The sequence below is a fragment of the Schistocerca cancellata genome, chromosome 8 (genome assembly GCF_023864275.1).
Source record: "Schistocerca cancellata isolate TAMUIC-IGC-003103 chromosome 8, iqSchCanc2.1, whole genome shotgun sequence".
In the NCBI taxonomy this organism is placed as follows: domain Eukaryota; kingdom Metazoa; phylum Arthropoda; class Insecta; order Orthoptera; family Acrididae; genus Schistocerca; species Schistocerca cancellata.
Genome location: NC_064633.1, coordinates 200,448,137 through 200,464,421, shown reverse-complemented (window position 1 = coordinate 200,464,421; position 16,285 = coordinate 200,448,137). Strand labels below are relative to the sequence as shown.

At 41.5% G+C, this 16,285-nt stretch overlaps 1 protein-coding gene across 2 annotated transcripts in view; it reads left to right on the top strand.

Annotated features, from left to right (window-relative positions):
• Positions 1–16,285, top strand: part of LOC126095034 (dual oxidase-like) — a 261,993-nt gene that overhangs the window by 69,546 nt on the left and 176,162 nt on the right. For both annotated transcript variants that reach the window (XM_049909698.1, XM_049909697.1), the window contains 2 exons: positions 13,620–13,804; positions 14,009–14,130. In XM_049909698.1, the coding sequence (XP_049765655.1) occupies positions 13,620–13,804; positions 14,009–14,130 (307 nt within the window). The remainder of the gene's footprint in view (positions 1–13,619; positions 13,805–14,008; positions 14,131–16,285) is intronic.

Below are 16,285 nucleotides of genomic sequence, written 5' to 3'. Positions count from 1 at the left end.
TTATAGCACAACTTTTGAATGACCAACTTTTCTTTGGACTGTTTCTTACATTTAGTAATCACACTACACATTGGCGAGAACACATTTATTAGGCTCAGAGTTATTGTCACCTAAAAATTGTTTGATGATACAGCTTTGTTTTCTCGTTACAGCAAAAAATTTAGAACAGCAAAAATGTGAACAACCTTAGGAAGCAATCAGGTTAAAAGAACAGCTAGGAAAAAGTAATTACTTGGAATGTATATATCAAAAGAAGGAATGTTTTAAACAGAGGGTAGCACAGACTGCATCAAGAAATAAACACAGTGCCCCTGGCAATTGTAATAGGAAATGGTTAATAGCCATGATGCTGCAGTTACAGCACTTTATACTCAATCATAACACTGTACGATCACACCATGAAACTGCCGTTTGTGATGACTACAGATGACATTGTGGCATACGCCCCTCAGTGGAAGCAGGTCATCAGTGTCGAGGAAGTGAACACGGATAGGTACTCTGCATCCCTAATGAGCCGTTTGTGCCGGTGGTTCTGAGGTATTTGGCTGGAGATGCACTTGCTTGGAGGAGGTTGCAGGTCTTGGGGGCAATGACTGTCCTTGACTAGTTGTAGACAATGGTACTTCCTGGAACATGTATGCAGGATTGACTCTACTGATGAGGACAGTCAATCCCTTGCTGTTCCATAAAATGTCCATTTTCCGTGCACCTTGTCGTAACATGGGGTATGGGCCAGTGTGCAGTGACTGTAGGGGTGGCTTCACATCCTCAGCATGGAGCATGACATGTGGGCATGTCTCTAATCATGGTGCACATAACATTAGGCAGTGGTACGACGAGAAGCTTTTGATGGGTTGATTTGAGATTTGAGCAATGTGTTCACATAGCTGTCATAAGAACTCAGTTTGGTACTGCATGACTAAGAACTGTTGAGTGTTTCGTATCGAGCAACTTAACCTCTTGCCCGTGTTTACATTCTGCGCTGACCAGTTGCAGCTGTAGCGGCGCATCGAAAGCTAAGTACTAATTAATTGTTTGTGTATAGTGGTTTATTTAGGAACTTTAGTAGTCTTCAACCGGTGTTCTTGGTGTTTTCTGGTGAAATAATTTCAGAAGAACCTTTTGGGAACTGTTTACAGCTTCGTTACTGTGTCATTAGACGTTTGATTCTCTTTCTGTATTAGTCTTTAGTTATATTCACATTTGTTGTTTATTAATACTGTTAATAATAGTAGTTACTTCCCTTGTGGAGTAAGTTTGTGATTATTGTAGTCAGGTTTTAAACATCTTCTTATTGTAGTAGCGGAACTTAGAAAAAGTAAAATTTTTCCATGAGTGAGAAGTGTGGGCTTTGCCGTAGGTTCGTGAGTAGTGGATTGCGGTGTGAGACTTGTTCGAAGTATTTTCACTGGGGGGAATGCAGTGGGGAAGCCAGTGGGCATTCTGGTGAGATCCTCTCCTGGAACTGCTGGTTATGTAGCAAGAGTAAATTGATAGAGGAGCAGGAGGGTAAGATCTGTGCCCTTCAGGTGCAGTTGAAAAATGCACAGGAGGAGCTAGATAGGATGAGGAGGGAGAAGGGGGTTGGGGAATGGGAGCTGGCTATTGGCAAGAGATCTGCTAGGAGAAGAAGATTTTGAGATAGTTTTACTATTGGTGTTTACAATAGATATGACCAACTGTCAGAGTCTAGTGGAGAGGAATCTCTAGTAGCTGTAGATGTAGGAAGTATGCAGCAGATCTCAGTAGTTACTGTGCCTAGAACAGTTGCAAAGTCGAAGAGGAAGAAGAAGGTTCTGCTTTAGGTAGTTCTCATGGCAGAGGTGTAGGCCAGCAGTTGCAGGAAGTGCTGGGAGTGAGTACCAGGTCACCAGCATTGTGAAGCCTAATGCAGGGTTGGCTCAGATGACTGTTAACATGGGGGAGGGGGGGGGGGGGGTTACGTAGGGATTTTACTAAAGAGGATCAAGTAGTGATTGTGGGTGGGGCTGGTAATAGTATTGATAGGGATGGGGAGTATAACATAGATGGTGACCTGGAAAAGATAGCCACTCAGACTGTCAACACGAATGTGCATTTCGTTGAACTGTTTCAGCGTCACGATCGGCCTTGTCTTAATACAGCCGTCAGGCGTAATAACATGAGACTTGGGGGTGCGCTGATGACAGAAAGCAAAGGTCACATTTCAGTGGTGTCGGTGGAGTCTATCAGCAGGACGGGTTTCACTAGACACGGCCTGCACCTCAACAGGTATGGGAAGGGGAGGTTGGCAAAGCTTATAGGTGACAGCATAGGTGGGGTTAGTGGGATCACTCATGGGAAAATTCCCGCAGTAGTGGGTGTTAGAGCTGCACCTTTTTTAGATTGAAGTCAGCTGATAGGTATTCCTGCTTAAGGGAAGTCTCTCTAACAAGGGAATCACTGTTGACAAAGCTTAGGTATCCGAGTAATGAGGGAATTAGTATATTTCATCAAAATATACAAGGTATTAGAGATAAAGTTAGTGAACTGCCTATAGATGTTGACTCTGAAATTATTGGTATATCTGAACACTTCTTAAATAAGGAGATAATTCAGAGGCTTCCTTTACCAGGATACAGGTTGGCTGGTTGCTTTTCAAGGAGCTCTTTGCGGTGTGGGGGAGTAGCCATGTATGTGAAAAACGGCATCGCATTTGAGTCAATTGATGTTTCAAAGTACTGCACTGAAAAGGTGTTTGAATGTTATGCAGGTGTGGTTAAATTTAACGGAGCTAAACTTGTAACTGTTGTTATTTATAGATCCCCAGACTCCAATTTCACAACATTTTTGCTAAAGCTAGAGGAGGTTCTTGGTTCACTTTATAGGAAATACAAAAAGTTAGTTATATGTGGTGACTTCAATATTAATTGTATAAGTGATTGTGCAAGGGAGAGGATGCTGGTAGACCTCTTTAATTCATATAAACTTATGCAAACCGTATCTTTCCAATGAGAGTGCAAGGGAACAGTAGAACAACCATAGACAACATTTTTGTTCATTCCTCATTACTAGAAGGGCTTTCTGTTAGCAAAAAGGTGAATGGCCTTTCAGATCATGATGCGCAAATTTTAACTTTAAAAGATTTTCATGCTGCAACACGTGTTAAATACAGTCATCAGCTGTTCAGGAAAGCTGATCCAGTTGCTGTAGAGACCTTTGTAAACCTTATAAAGGAACAAGAGTGGCAAGATGTTTATAGCGCTGATACAGTAGACGATAAATATAATGCTTTTCACAAGACTTTTCTCATGCTCTTTGAAAGTTGCTTTCCGTTAGAACATTTAAAACAGGGTACTAGCACAAACAGGCAGCCTGGGTGGCTGACTAGAGGGATAAGAATATCTTGTAGAACAAAGTGGCAATTATATCAAAACGTTAGAAACAGTCAAAATCTAAATGCAGCAGCCCATTACAAACAGTATTGTAAGGTGCTTAAAAATGTTATTAGGAAGGCAAAAAGTATGTGGTATGCAGATAGAATAGCTAAGTCTCAGGATAAAATTAAAGCCATATGGTCAGTCATAAAGGAAGTTGCTGGTCTGCAGAGACAGGTCGAGGATATAGAATCAGTGCGTAGTGGGAATGTCCGTGTTACTGATAAGTTGCATATATGTACAGTATTTAATAATCACTTTCTGAACATAGCAGGCGAACTAAATAGAAACCTAGTCCCAACAGGGAATCATATAGCGCTCTTAGAAAAAAGTGTTCCGAGACTGTTACCTGAAATGCTCCTCCATGATACTGACAAGAGGGAGATTGAGTTAATAATTAAATCACTAAAGACCAAGAACTCTCATGGATATGACGGGGTATCTAGCAGAATACTGAAGTATTGTTCTATGTATGTTAGCCCAGTTCTCAGCCATATCTGTAACTTTTCCTTTAGGAGTGGTCGGTTTCCTGACCGATTAAAGTACTCGCTAGTGAAGCAACTTTATAAAAAGGGAGACATTGATAATGTTGACAATTTTAGACCTATTTCTATGCCATTGGTGTTTGCTAAAGTTATCGAGAAGGTTGTATATACAAGGTTACTGGAGCATTTAAATTCACATAATTTGCTGTCAAATGTTCAATTTGGTTTTAGAAATGGTTTAACAACCGAAAATGCTATATTCTCTTTTCTCTGTGAGGTTTTGGACGGATTAAATAAAAGGTTGCGAACGCTAGGTGTTTTCTTTGATTTAACGAAGGCTTTTGACTGTGTTGACCACAAAATATTACTGCAGAAGTTGGACCATTATGGAGTAAGGGGAGTAGCTTACAATTGGTTCGCCTCTTACTTTAAGAACAGAAAGCAGAGGGTAATTCTCCGCAATATTGAGAGTCGTAGTGATGTTCAGTCCCAATGGGGCACTGTTAAGTGGGGCGTTCCCCAAGGGTCGGTGCTGGGGCCACTGCTGTTTCTTATTTATATAAATGATATGCCTTCTAGTATTACAGGTGATTCAAAAATATTTCTGTTTGCTGATGACACCAGCTTGATAGTGAAGGATCTTGTGTGTAATATTGAAACAGTAACAAATAATGTAGTTCATGAAATAAGTTCGTGGCTTGTGGAAAATAATTTGATGCTAAATCACAGTAAGACTCAGTTTTTACAGTTTCTAACTCACAATTCAACAAGAACCGATATTTTGATCAGACAGAATGGGCATATTATAAGCGAGACGGAACAGTTCAAATTCCTAGGCGTTCGGATAGATAGTAAGCTGTTGTGGAAAGCCCATGTCCAGGATCTTGTTCAGAAGCTAAATGCTGCTTTATTTACCATTAGAACAGTATCTGAAATAAGTGACAGTTCAACACGAAAAGTAGTCTACTTCGCATATTTTCATACGCTTATGTCGTATGGTATTATTTTTTGGGGTAATTCTTCTGATTCAAAAAGGGTATTTTTGGCTCAAAAACGGGCTGTTCGAGCTATATGTGGTGTAAGTTCGAGAACCTCTTGTCGACCCCTATTCAAAAATCTGGGAATTCTGACATTGCCCTTACAGTATATATTTTCTTTAATGTCGTTTGTTGTTAGCAATATTAGACTATTCCCAAGAGTTAGCAGCTTTCACTCAGTTAATACTAGGCAGAAATCAAATCTGCATGTAGAATGCACTTCCTTGACTCTTGTGCAGAAAGGAGTGCAGTATTCTGCTGCATCCATTTTCAATAAGCTACCACAAGAACTCAAAAATCTTAGCAGTAGCCCAAACTCTTTTAAGACTAAACTGAAGAGTTTCCTCATGGCTCACTCCTTCTATTCTGTCGAGGAGCTCCTGGAAGAGCTAAAAAATTAAGCAAATTCCAGTGTTACATTGTTGATTTTCTTCATTTAAACTTACAACTTGTCACCTGAATATGTTTTTTTATATTTCATTTTATTTGTTTCTAATATCGTGTTATAATTTCATGTATTGACTCGTTCCATGACCATGGAGACTTCTCCTTAATTTGGTCCCACAAAACAATAAATAAATAAATAAATAAAATAAAACTGTGTTTGCACCATTGAACTTGCATGGAAGATGTACTGTCTCTTCGTAAACTAATTATGTGGCCAAGGAATCGATGTCTGGCTTGTATGTAGTCTTGAGAACCAGAAGTATTATTGGCAAAGCAGTCGACCTCGTGACCCTATGGCACGAGTGCCACTTTCAGCCAGTGTCCAGCATGCCTTTACCGGCCGGGTGGTAACTTGTCTTCTATGGTGTTTACAGAAGCAAAACTCTGTACCCACTGCCAGCAGTCTCTCTCTAATGTTTCAATTATACGAACAGCAGGACATATCTCTGGGTGACACATGGTGGAAATGCTGTCAAATGCTTGCTTGTGGAATGGCAGTGGGAGAAAAGGGCACTGCCTTCATCTGGAGATGTCACAATACAGTTTTGAACCTGCTCTGAGAACGTCAACAAGTTGCAGCTACAGTGATGAAGTATCATTGCCAATGAAGGTGCAGAGTTTGTCGTCCACCTGCTGTGCTTGTGGTAGTGCTGAAAAATTGATCAGATTTTCCACACTGATGAAGTGCAAAAGACAGTCTGCTTTGATGTTGTCAATACCAGAGATATGTTGAGTGTCTGTACTGAATTGTGCCTCAAACTCAAGCTGGTTCAATTGGCATAGAGAGCAGTTAGTACTGTTCCACTTAATCACATAAATCAAAGGCTTATGGTCCGTATAATGTGGATACATGGACTTCACAATGTGGAAGAAAATATTTAACAGCCTCATATGCTTCCAACAGCTCATTCCATTTCCTCTATGATTGTGACAGTTTATGTGTTCGTGTGTGTGTGTGGGGAGGGGGGGGGGGGGGGGGGGGGGGGGGGGGAAGAGTGACTGCCATGGGCTTCCACCCACTGTTGTCATGCTACATGTATACCTGTCTGACTTGTGTCAACATCCAATGCTAAAGGCACACCTAGCTAAAAGTGAGCTAGATGTGCTGTGTTAGGTATGCTCTTCGTAATATTGCCAAACACGGTCCACCGTACTGAGGAACTGTGTTTTACTTTTGGTCCTGCAAGCACTGTAGTCAACGTTCCTGTATTTCCACAGAGTGTGGCAAAGTTAGTGATAAAAGTTGAGGCTACTTAAAAATCTTCTCAATTCCCTAACCATGGTGGGCTTAGGTATTTGTGCAATTGCATTGACCATGGTGGGCTTAGGTATTTGTGCAATTGCCTCTACTTTCTCTGCCAGGGATAAGGAACAGTCTGAGAAGCTTGTGTCCCAAGGAGGTAACTTCAGACTTCCCAAAAACACATTTAGCTGAATTTAGAATGACACTATAACACTGTTGATTGATTTGGGGGAGGGGACCAAACTGCGAGGACATCAGTCCCATCGGATTAGGGATGGAAGCCAGCTGTGCCCTTTCAAAGGAACCATCCTGGCATTTGCCTGAATCGATTTAGAGAAATCACAGATGCAGGCTCGGAACGTCGTCCTCCTGAATGCGAATCCAGGTGCTAACCACTGTGCCACATCGCTTGGTGACACCATAACATCCTAGGTGGGTAAATATCTCTTGCAGGTTTGGTAATGCTGTACCCTGTCTGCTGAGAACACAAACACGTCAGCCAAATATATGGAGGACTCTGGAAGATAGAATCGAGAAACCTCTGCCACGTCTACACCATGTTCCTCAGCCAGAATGTCATAAACATACTTTCCAGAAGTCCAAATGGCATTATGACTGCTGACTTCAGAATATCACCCTTGGCCACTGATATGTGCATGTGCACATTTGCACAATCCAAAACGCTGAAAATGGTTGTACTGTACAAAGATCGGTTGTAGTATCTATATAATGGCACAAGGTACTGATCAAGCACCTTTTTCACACTGGGGTACTGTTATCCCCACACACGCATCAAGCTCCACCTTTTTGGGCACCAGATGCAAGGCAGAGAACAGTGGACTGCTCGATGATCTAATCATGCCTTTGCGTAGCGTAATGTCAAACTCTGCCTTGGCTATAGCAAAGCTATCGAGTGCCCAGCATCTTGGCCTGCATGAGATGGGAGGACCATTGGTTATCTTAATATGGTGCACAGTATTATGCAGAAGTTTTTCGGAGCACCTGGTGGCCTGGTCAGGTTTGGGAAGTTTTTCAGCAGAGAAGCACACTCACCTTCATGCGCCTGTACCAACTTCGTGGTGTGATAGTTGGTACAACAGTAGAAGCCAGCAGCAACTAGTCCTGTGATGCCGACACCAGTCAAACATTGGCTACATCTGGGAGAAGATCATAGTAGGCCGAACGATCTCTGCTGATTCTCGCTGATTATCGCCTCTGTGACTCTGGCGATGTACCGCCTCTGTGACCCTGGCGATGTGCCGCCTCTGTGACCCTGGCGATGTGCCGCCTCTGTGACCCTGGCGATGTGCCGCCTCTGTGACCCTGGCGATGTGCCGCCTCTGTGACCCTGGCGATGTGCCGCCTCTGTGACCCTGGCGATGTGCCGCCTCTGTGACCCTGGCGATGTGCCGCCTCTGTGACCCTGGCGATGTGCCGCCTCTGTGACCCTGGCGATGTGCCGCCTCTGTGACCCTGGCGATGTGCCACCTCTGTGACCCTGGCGATGTACCGCCTCTGTGACCCTGGCGATGTACCGCCTCTGTGACTCTGGCGATGTACCGCCTCTGTGACTCTGGCGATGGTAAAACTCTATCAGAACAGACAAGGTAATCCTATGTTCAATACCACGATCTTTGTCCCGCATTTGGTTATAACTTAACTGGTGGTGGCTGTTAAACATAATGCGGTGGGCGGCCTGCAGCAGTGCCTTGAAATTCAGGAAGAGTGCTCAAATCAGAGACACAATCGATGAGGAACTTCACACCACAGCCAAACCCATTGTTGAACAGATGCTCAGATGACAACGAGCAGTCGGCTGCACGTAGGACCGACTGCCACTGGCATTTGGGTAACTACATGGTGCCGTACATTTCATTTCTTCATCACTGAATCGTCAATAGTACTAACATAACCACTACTACTTGTAACGCAACTTGGTGTGGCTGGCCAACAGACACCTGGAATGTGTACGGTAGCATCACCCAACGTCTTCCGTGGTGCCTTGAGACAACAGTGTGCTGATCTGTGTGCACAACAGCTCCACTTTTGCTGCTGATACCTTGTAATCTGTGTGTGCTACAGATGGGTGTGATAATGTAGTATTCCACTATGCTGTGACTGCACCGAGACCGGCATTGGGAGGATGGCCTCCTGTATTCGGTCGGCTAGTTCTGTCACTGTGGCTATTAACTACTATGGCTTCACCTGCAGTAGTAATTTGTTGCTCCATAGTGTACGTAAAAGACTGACTGGGATGGTACTAGTGTAGCCGCTTGGCTACAATGTCTAAAAGATCATTCTAAGAAATACCAAATTAAGATCAACCTGAAGATGCCTAAATAAGGTGAAACACGTAGTTGAAAAATAAAAAAGCTAAAATTGCAACCAAGACTGATTTCAACCAATACTGTCAAGCACTGGTTTGCTGTATACCACAGATGGATTGAAAGAAATTCATCAGGAGACCTCTATATTTTCATTTCTCCTCTCTGAACTTGAATTGCTTCTCTAAATTTTTCTTTGGTTTCCTTTACTGCTTGCTCAATGTACAGATTGAATAACATCAGGGATAGGCTACAACCCTGTCTCACTCCCTTCTCAACCACTGCTTCCCTTTCATGCCTCTTGACTTTTATAACTGTGGTCTGGTTTCTGTGTAAGTTGTAAATAGCCTTTTGCTCCTGGTATTTTATCACGACTATCTTCAGAATTTTGAAGAGAGTATTCTGCATATGTACACTAAAAGAAAGAAAGAGAAGGAAAACCTCTCTCTAATAATTGTGCAGTTCTCTGAGCTGTTACATGTGCCTGTGCACTACCCAACAATTACCTGCAGGCATCTGCGTGCCTTTGATAACCTTTTTGTTGTTTCCCTTCTTGAACTTCCATTATAGTGAAAAACATAAATGAAATTCATAAACATAACCTGTCTGTGATTATCTATAGTTCTAAGTATTAAGAATAACACATAATAAAAAACACTTTTCCTCTGTTTCGCATTCTGTTGTTGCACATGACAACTTTTGAAGTCCCCAACCTACATTATATTGGTAGACTGTTTCAAAGATGTTATTACTGTGTTCCGGTGTACTGCCAAGCAAAAAACTACATCCTCAAGGAAATTCGGTGATAATTACAAATTCTGTATCATCTTACAGAATACAAATTAAATACTCTATGTAGGTTAGCACAATGCCGTGTAGACAATGGAGTAGTATTAAGTACAGAATACAGGAAGTCGGAACTCATCAAGGTTTTTGCCAGCTATCATGTCAATGTTTGAGGAAACTGTATTACTACAAGGTATGTGGTTCCAAAGTGCTTCTAGCATCTTAATAAACACAGAGGAGGAAAGTACTCAAATCAGCTTCCCTTTAGATATTTTGGTAGTATCAAGGAGTCATGACTAAGACACCTCAGTGTGGTGACTGAATAGCTATCCAAGATTCCCTGTTTGAAGTTTTTTGATTTCCACTGTTTCAAATCTCTCTGTTCTGAGTACTAGTTTGGTTTCTAAACAATGCTGTATGAGGATAGGGTCAGTTTCCTGGAGCTCCTAGTGCAAGTGATGTTTCTTTTACATACAGCATACCACTCTTTTAGTGTGCTGGATTACATTTATAACAACACTGACAGTAATATCCCTGTGTTTTTCAGTTCACATCTCTTGGAAATTTCTAATTTCCTGCTTGATGCCTAATGGCAATCTGTAATAGACATATTCAACTGAACCTAGACAGGGCAATTAATTAGACATGGAATATAATTTTACTCCTGATTTTGTATTGGGAATTTTCACTCTTCTTATTAACCACAAATAACATTTGGGAACAAATGTCTTGACAGCTAAACATAATAAGACAGTTAATAAGTCAGTTGTCCATTCCTTTATGTGGTCAATGATGTGACTACTAAAATTTTGTTTTGCTGCTTTTGGTTTTTCTATTATGGATATGATGCATCTGGTGTCAGATTAAGTGCCATATCACAAAGTGAAGTCCTTCTGCTCCGAGTTTTTCGACCTGTTTGCCCCATGGTTAAATTGTGCAAACAGTTTCACCGCATACATCACCCTCAAACCCTCTGTCCACCATCACTTTCTTTTGGGTGCGGCTGATGCCAGTAGCTTTACATAACTACGTTAAGATGGAGCTGGATCACTCAGTGTCATTGGGGAATGATAAAACCAATTTCCTAAAGTCAATAGGCTACGCCCTTAGTGATCCTAAGGCAGCTGTCTGGTCAGTTTCAGCTCTGTGGCGACTTCAAGGTCACTTTAATGCACAGTCAGTCGTAGACATTACCCTATCCTGCCTACAGGCGTTGCCCACAAAGTTGGCTGGGCGTCATTTCCTTTTCAAAATTGACTCGGTTGAAGCCTACCTTCAGATTCTGTTGGATGAGGCATCAAAACCCCTTCCAGCCTTAATCAGTATCAATGGATAATGTTCGGGTTCAGTAGGGCACCTGCCATCTTTCAACATTTTTTTAGAACAGGTTACGTCGGGTGTCCGTCGTTGCGTTATCTATCTTGATGATATTATCATGTAGGTGCTACCACAGAGGATCACCTATGTATGTAACTGCCATTCTGTGTTTACTGTTCTCCAGGCCATGGGCCTCAAATGTAATCTAAGTAAGTCTCACTTTTACCAGCCTTCCATTGTTTATAGGGGTCATGAAATTTCTCAACAGGGCGTGCACTCTAAGGACCAACATGCTGCTGCCATTACAGCTTTTCTTCCTCAATCTAATCTCTGAGAACTTCAAGTGTCACTAGGCAAAGTGGCATAATATCACAAGTTTATTCCCAGAGCAACTGCTACCACCCACTCCTTGCATCTGTTACTGTGACAATGTGCTCCTTTTGTTTGGCCTGTGGTCTATGAACACACTTTTGAACAGCTTAAGGTCACTCTTTGCTCTGTGCCGTGCTTGCAACATTTCAAGCTGGCAAGCAACTTGTCCTGGACACAAAGGTGTCCGAATATGGGGTGGGGATAGTCGTGGCCTATCACCACTCAGATGTCATTGAACAGCTTAGTGTCTTTTCATCATAGAACCACTCGCATCCCAGGATGGGCACAGGGTGCCCTCCTCGGGCTGTGGGCCCAACACCTCAATTTTCGTCAGCCCTGACCGCTCCAGGAGTTGGGTAGGCCTTGTCGTACCCACCTTGCCTCAGCGATTGATGGGTTTGCTTCCTGCAACTAATGCCAACACCTACTACTGTACAGAGCTGGTGCTGCTGCCAGTGGAGATGAAGGCTGGCTCTCTGTCACCAAAGCCTCCTCCTCTCTAGTCCACAGTCATCGCTGCCTGGGCCGATGCCTCTCGTCATTGACTGACATCCTGATGGCTCCTGCCTCTGTTGCCAGTCCTGCCTACCAGACAGTCCAGGGTTTCCGGACAGCAAGGGGAGTCCTCACCCCAATTACTTTTGTCCATATGTACCATCTAGGTGGATTAGAAATCTCTCACATATTTGGCAGCTGCTTCCGTCACCACAATAGATGTGTCTGCAGTAACAGCATCATGGATACCTGGTCCTTCCCTCAACAAGGAAGGAAGAGTATAGTAACCCACTGGTTACTACATCTACAGCAGATGTAAGCTGTGCCACTACGGCAAGCACAGTGTGTGCCAACGTGCAAATGGCAAACCCACAAATACCGCACTATCACTGACTGCAGCCAGTGACACCAGACAAAGACAGCACCTTTACAAGGCCTTAGACATGCTTCCGGGCCCTCAGTTGTTAATGTTTCCGAGACATGTAACTACACTAGACTCTTGCTAAACCGGCAATCCTTCACACATATGGGTTCCGGATTAGCCGAAGTGCCGGATTGTTGAGAGTATCTAACATTTAGTATAAACACATAGGGATTGTACTTTATCAAATCAAAACATACATTCACTTTTACAGAAAACTAGTCCTCGAGTGTGTACATGCATATTAGGATCACTTGACATTTCACTATTAAACATGTCACTGAGTTTTAGTTGTCACCGTTATGATATGCGACGGTACTATGCTTTATCACACAACGGCTTTACAAGCATTTCATAGTTCCTACCATGTTTGTTTGTTGTGTAATGTACTCCAGGAAGGTATCTCCAGCTTCAGCACCGGCAGTTTGAGATATCCTCATGTTCTCTCCTCCTATGTCCTCTTCTTCATCAGTTTCACTGTAACTTTCCTGTGAAGTTATGATTACCTCTTTTCTGCTTAAGTTTGGTCATAAATAGTTGCTCGCCCAACTGTTGGCAGCAACAATGGTTTCCTGTGAAGAACCTCAGTTCAGTTTATATCTAATTTCGAGTTTCTGCTTGAGGTCTAGCAGGAAAGCCACAATTTCAAAGCGCACGGGAATGTTGAATATTATAATTAACTAACACCACTGTTTTAGATGAAATTTCATTATTGTAGGCGTCATTTCAGGTTGAACAGCTAGAAGCTGGAAAAGTGCCGAATTACTGAGACCGGACTACTGAGGGCCATATTAGTGAGAGTTTAGTGTATATGTTCAGTAAATCTTCTTGTCACTCTGTGACTCTACTTACAATGTACTCTTCTTCTTGTCACTATGTGACCAAATAAATGTGTGTTTCTCTTAGTCATGTGTTTCCTTGTGTCCTTAGTTAGAATAAGTCTGGCTTGGAGAATTCATGTGAATACATGCGACTTTCATTTATGTAGTAATAAAGGGTTTTCATAGAATAAGCTGGAGGATAATGTTCTAAGTAAAATAACACATCAGATTATTTTCTTTACTAGAGTGAATGTGTACACTAATAACTGTTCAAGAAATAACAAAACAAATAAGGGGCAAATATAAACATCGTATTATCTACATATAAATGTATGTAATTCACTATTAGCACAACATTGAGAATATGTCATTAAGCAATTAAATCAGTTAGAAAACTGAAGAATGTATTCAGCTACAATTAAACTCCACAACATTAGTTGTGAACACATAACATGGGAGAACTTCTTGGATTTCAGGATAAAATTTTGGAAAATCTCTATTCACTTTACAATGGTTCGGTGAATAATTTGGATGTCTGGGTTGGAGGACTGCTTGAAACGACAAAGAGGGGACCTGGTAAACTCTTCTCAAGTATCATCACAGACCAGTTCCAGAGAATACGCGATGGTGATCGCTTTTGGTATGCCAACATAAACAATGGGTTAGTTTCTATATTTTTAAATGACGCTAAAATGTAGCAGGCAGTTGTCCTTTCCCAAAGCATCCTTGATTATAACTATTGAAAGATTGTGTGTTCCTTATTTGAATAGTAAAGTCAAAATGAATGTGTTTCCTTCTCTCTCATACTGTAAGTTCAGTTTTCAAACAACGCAAGTTAATTATCCTACTTTTTTTTTTAATACAGGCATTTCACTGAAGATGAAATTCGACGTATAGAAAACCTGACAGTTTATGATATTATTATGTCTGTGACAGACATGGACCATGATGATATTCAAAAAAATCCATTTGTTGTGCCTTTACATGGTAAGACTTTATCATGTTTCTTGCACATTATCACTTCATGATTTTCATTTTTCAAATTATTGCTATCACAACAATCAATATTCTGTTCCTGTAACTAAATTTTCGATTTTCATTTTAGAAATAAGTGATGAGCTGTACAATTTTCTTAATAATTTCAATCAAACATTACTGTGACTCTCTTATGGTTAGCAGTTAATTCCATTGTATTCATGAAAACAGTATTGGCTACGTTGAGAAAATATACCTATTATTCTAAAACCTTTGTTACAGTTTTAGTATGAATATTTTATTAATGACATTTAATGTATATACATGGAAGTATGAACAATTCAAGAAAAAAAGAAAAGAAAAGAAAAACAAGAGAATGTCAAAAGCAATATACAAATATGAGATCAAAGAATAAACAGGATCCAGCTACAATATAGCAATGCATAATGACACTGCATCTCTATTACACTTCATCATGCCCCCTCCCCCCATCAACTTCTAACAGTACTTCCTATTGGAAAAGTTGTGACATCCAGATCATGTGACGACAGGTGGAGGGGTAGATGGTTCTGCCTAGTCTGCTGTAGATTCATCAGGTGTTTTGTCAAGCATCTGTTACAGCTTGTCCTTATAAGTGGAGGGCTGTGTGACTCTGCCAAGTTTGTCATAGACTCATCAGGCATTTTGTCTGGCATCCACTGCTGCTTGTCCGATTTACACATACGAGCTTAAGAGGTCCAGAAAGCAGGCTGAAGGTGATCAATGGAAATTTTAGTTGAAGCACAAAGACTGTATATGGTCTATCGTATGATGGCTGCAAAGATTTGCAGAAAGCTTCATGTCCAACAAAAACCTGGTTACATTCCCAAGATCAGCGAAACTGAAAGGGCAGCAAATATGCTGCTCTCTCAATATGACTGGACATAACTGGTGAATATGCAAACATAATTTCTGAATGAAGCTTGATGCCTCAATCAGGTTTTTCAGCATGTTGCTGAAGAAATCACAGGGCAATGAAACTGGTTGACCATTAATCAGCTCCACTGCTGTGGTGTTAAGACCTTCCTCGATGGAAGTAGGGCTGCTGAACATCTGCCAGGAAAAACAATGTAATTCTCAAGACACAAATTTTTCAGGAGTGAAGAAAGAACAAGTAAACAAGTGATATGGCCATGCATGCTTGTTCTGCCGTTGGTAATCAGTTGAAATGAGTTGGTAAGCAGCTGAAATGAGTTCACTATAGTTCAATTCTTTTATCTTGGCGGTTCGCGCATGCCCGCCCAGATGCGGGAGATTGCTGCGTTGCCAGTTGTACGCGCCAAGAGAAGCAGCGCCATAGTATAGTTCGCAAACTTACATTTAGGGGGGAGCGTGCAGTTTATGAAGTAAAGCCACCACGGCCGCATTAACCCTTTCGCTGCTACAGAGACGTGCTCCTCACATTCTGCGATGTGCGCAATTTTGTCATCATTGCATTGCTCGCCTATGCAGACACATGGTGTTTCGACTGGTTTGACACACTTTATCATTCGATTTCATAAAAACTATTTGGCCCAAAAATTTGATTTTTACACATCTTCTTGACTGATACCTCCCCCCCCCCCCCCTCCCCCTCCCCCCTCCCCATAAATGACTTAATTTTGTTTCGATGTTCAATGCAGTTATTGTGCAGCATATTTAGATGTACTAAACCATTGCACGAAATTTTGAAGAGTTTGCAGAGGTAGAAGTCCATAGCGTATACTTTCCATATGGTCGATTTTAGTTGCCACTAGAAATTTCAAAAAATTACATTCAAACGAATAAAATTAATGAAGTAAAAGACTTCGATATTGTTTTTAAATAAATAAAATATAAAGCACCGAACAAGGTTTGAACTCAGAACCTTTCACTTAGCAACCATACACTTTAACCATTATGCTAACGCAGCTCGTCATTCAAAGCATTTCCTGAAGGTCTTTAAAATATCACGCAAAATACTGACAAACACTATTGGTATAACTATGAATTACTCACGTTTCGTTGAAGTACAATAGGAAATAACAATTACCGCTCTTCTTTATTGCGAAAAAGCGGTTAGTGAGAATGATACAAACACCTTTCCTTGCTATCGCCTGAATTAGGAGGCTTATTGCTTGTTTGGTTTAATTAATTAATAGAATATGAA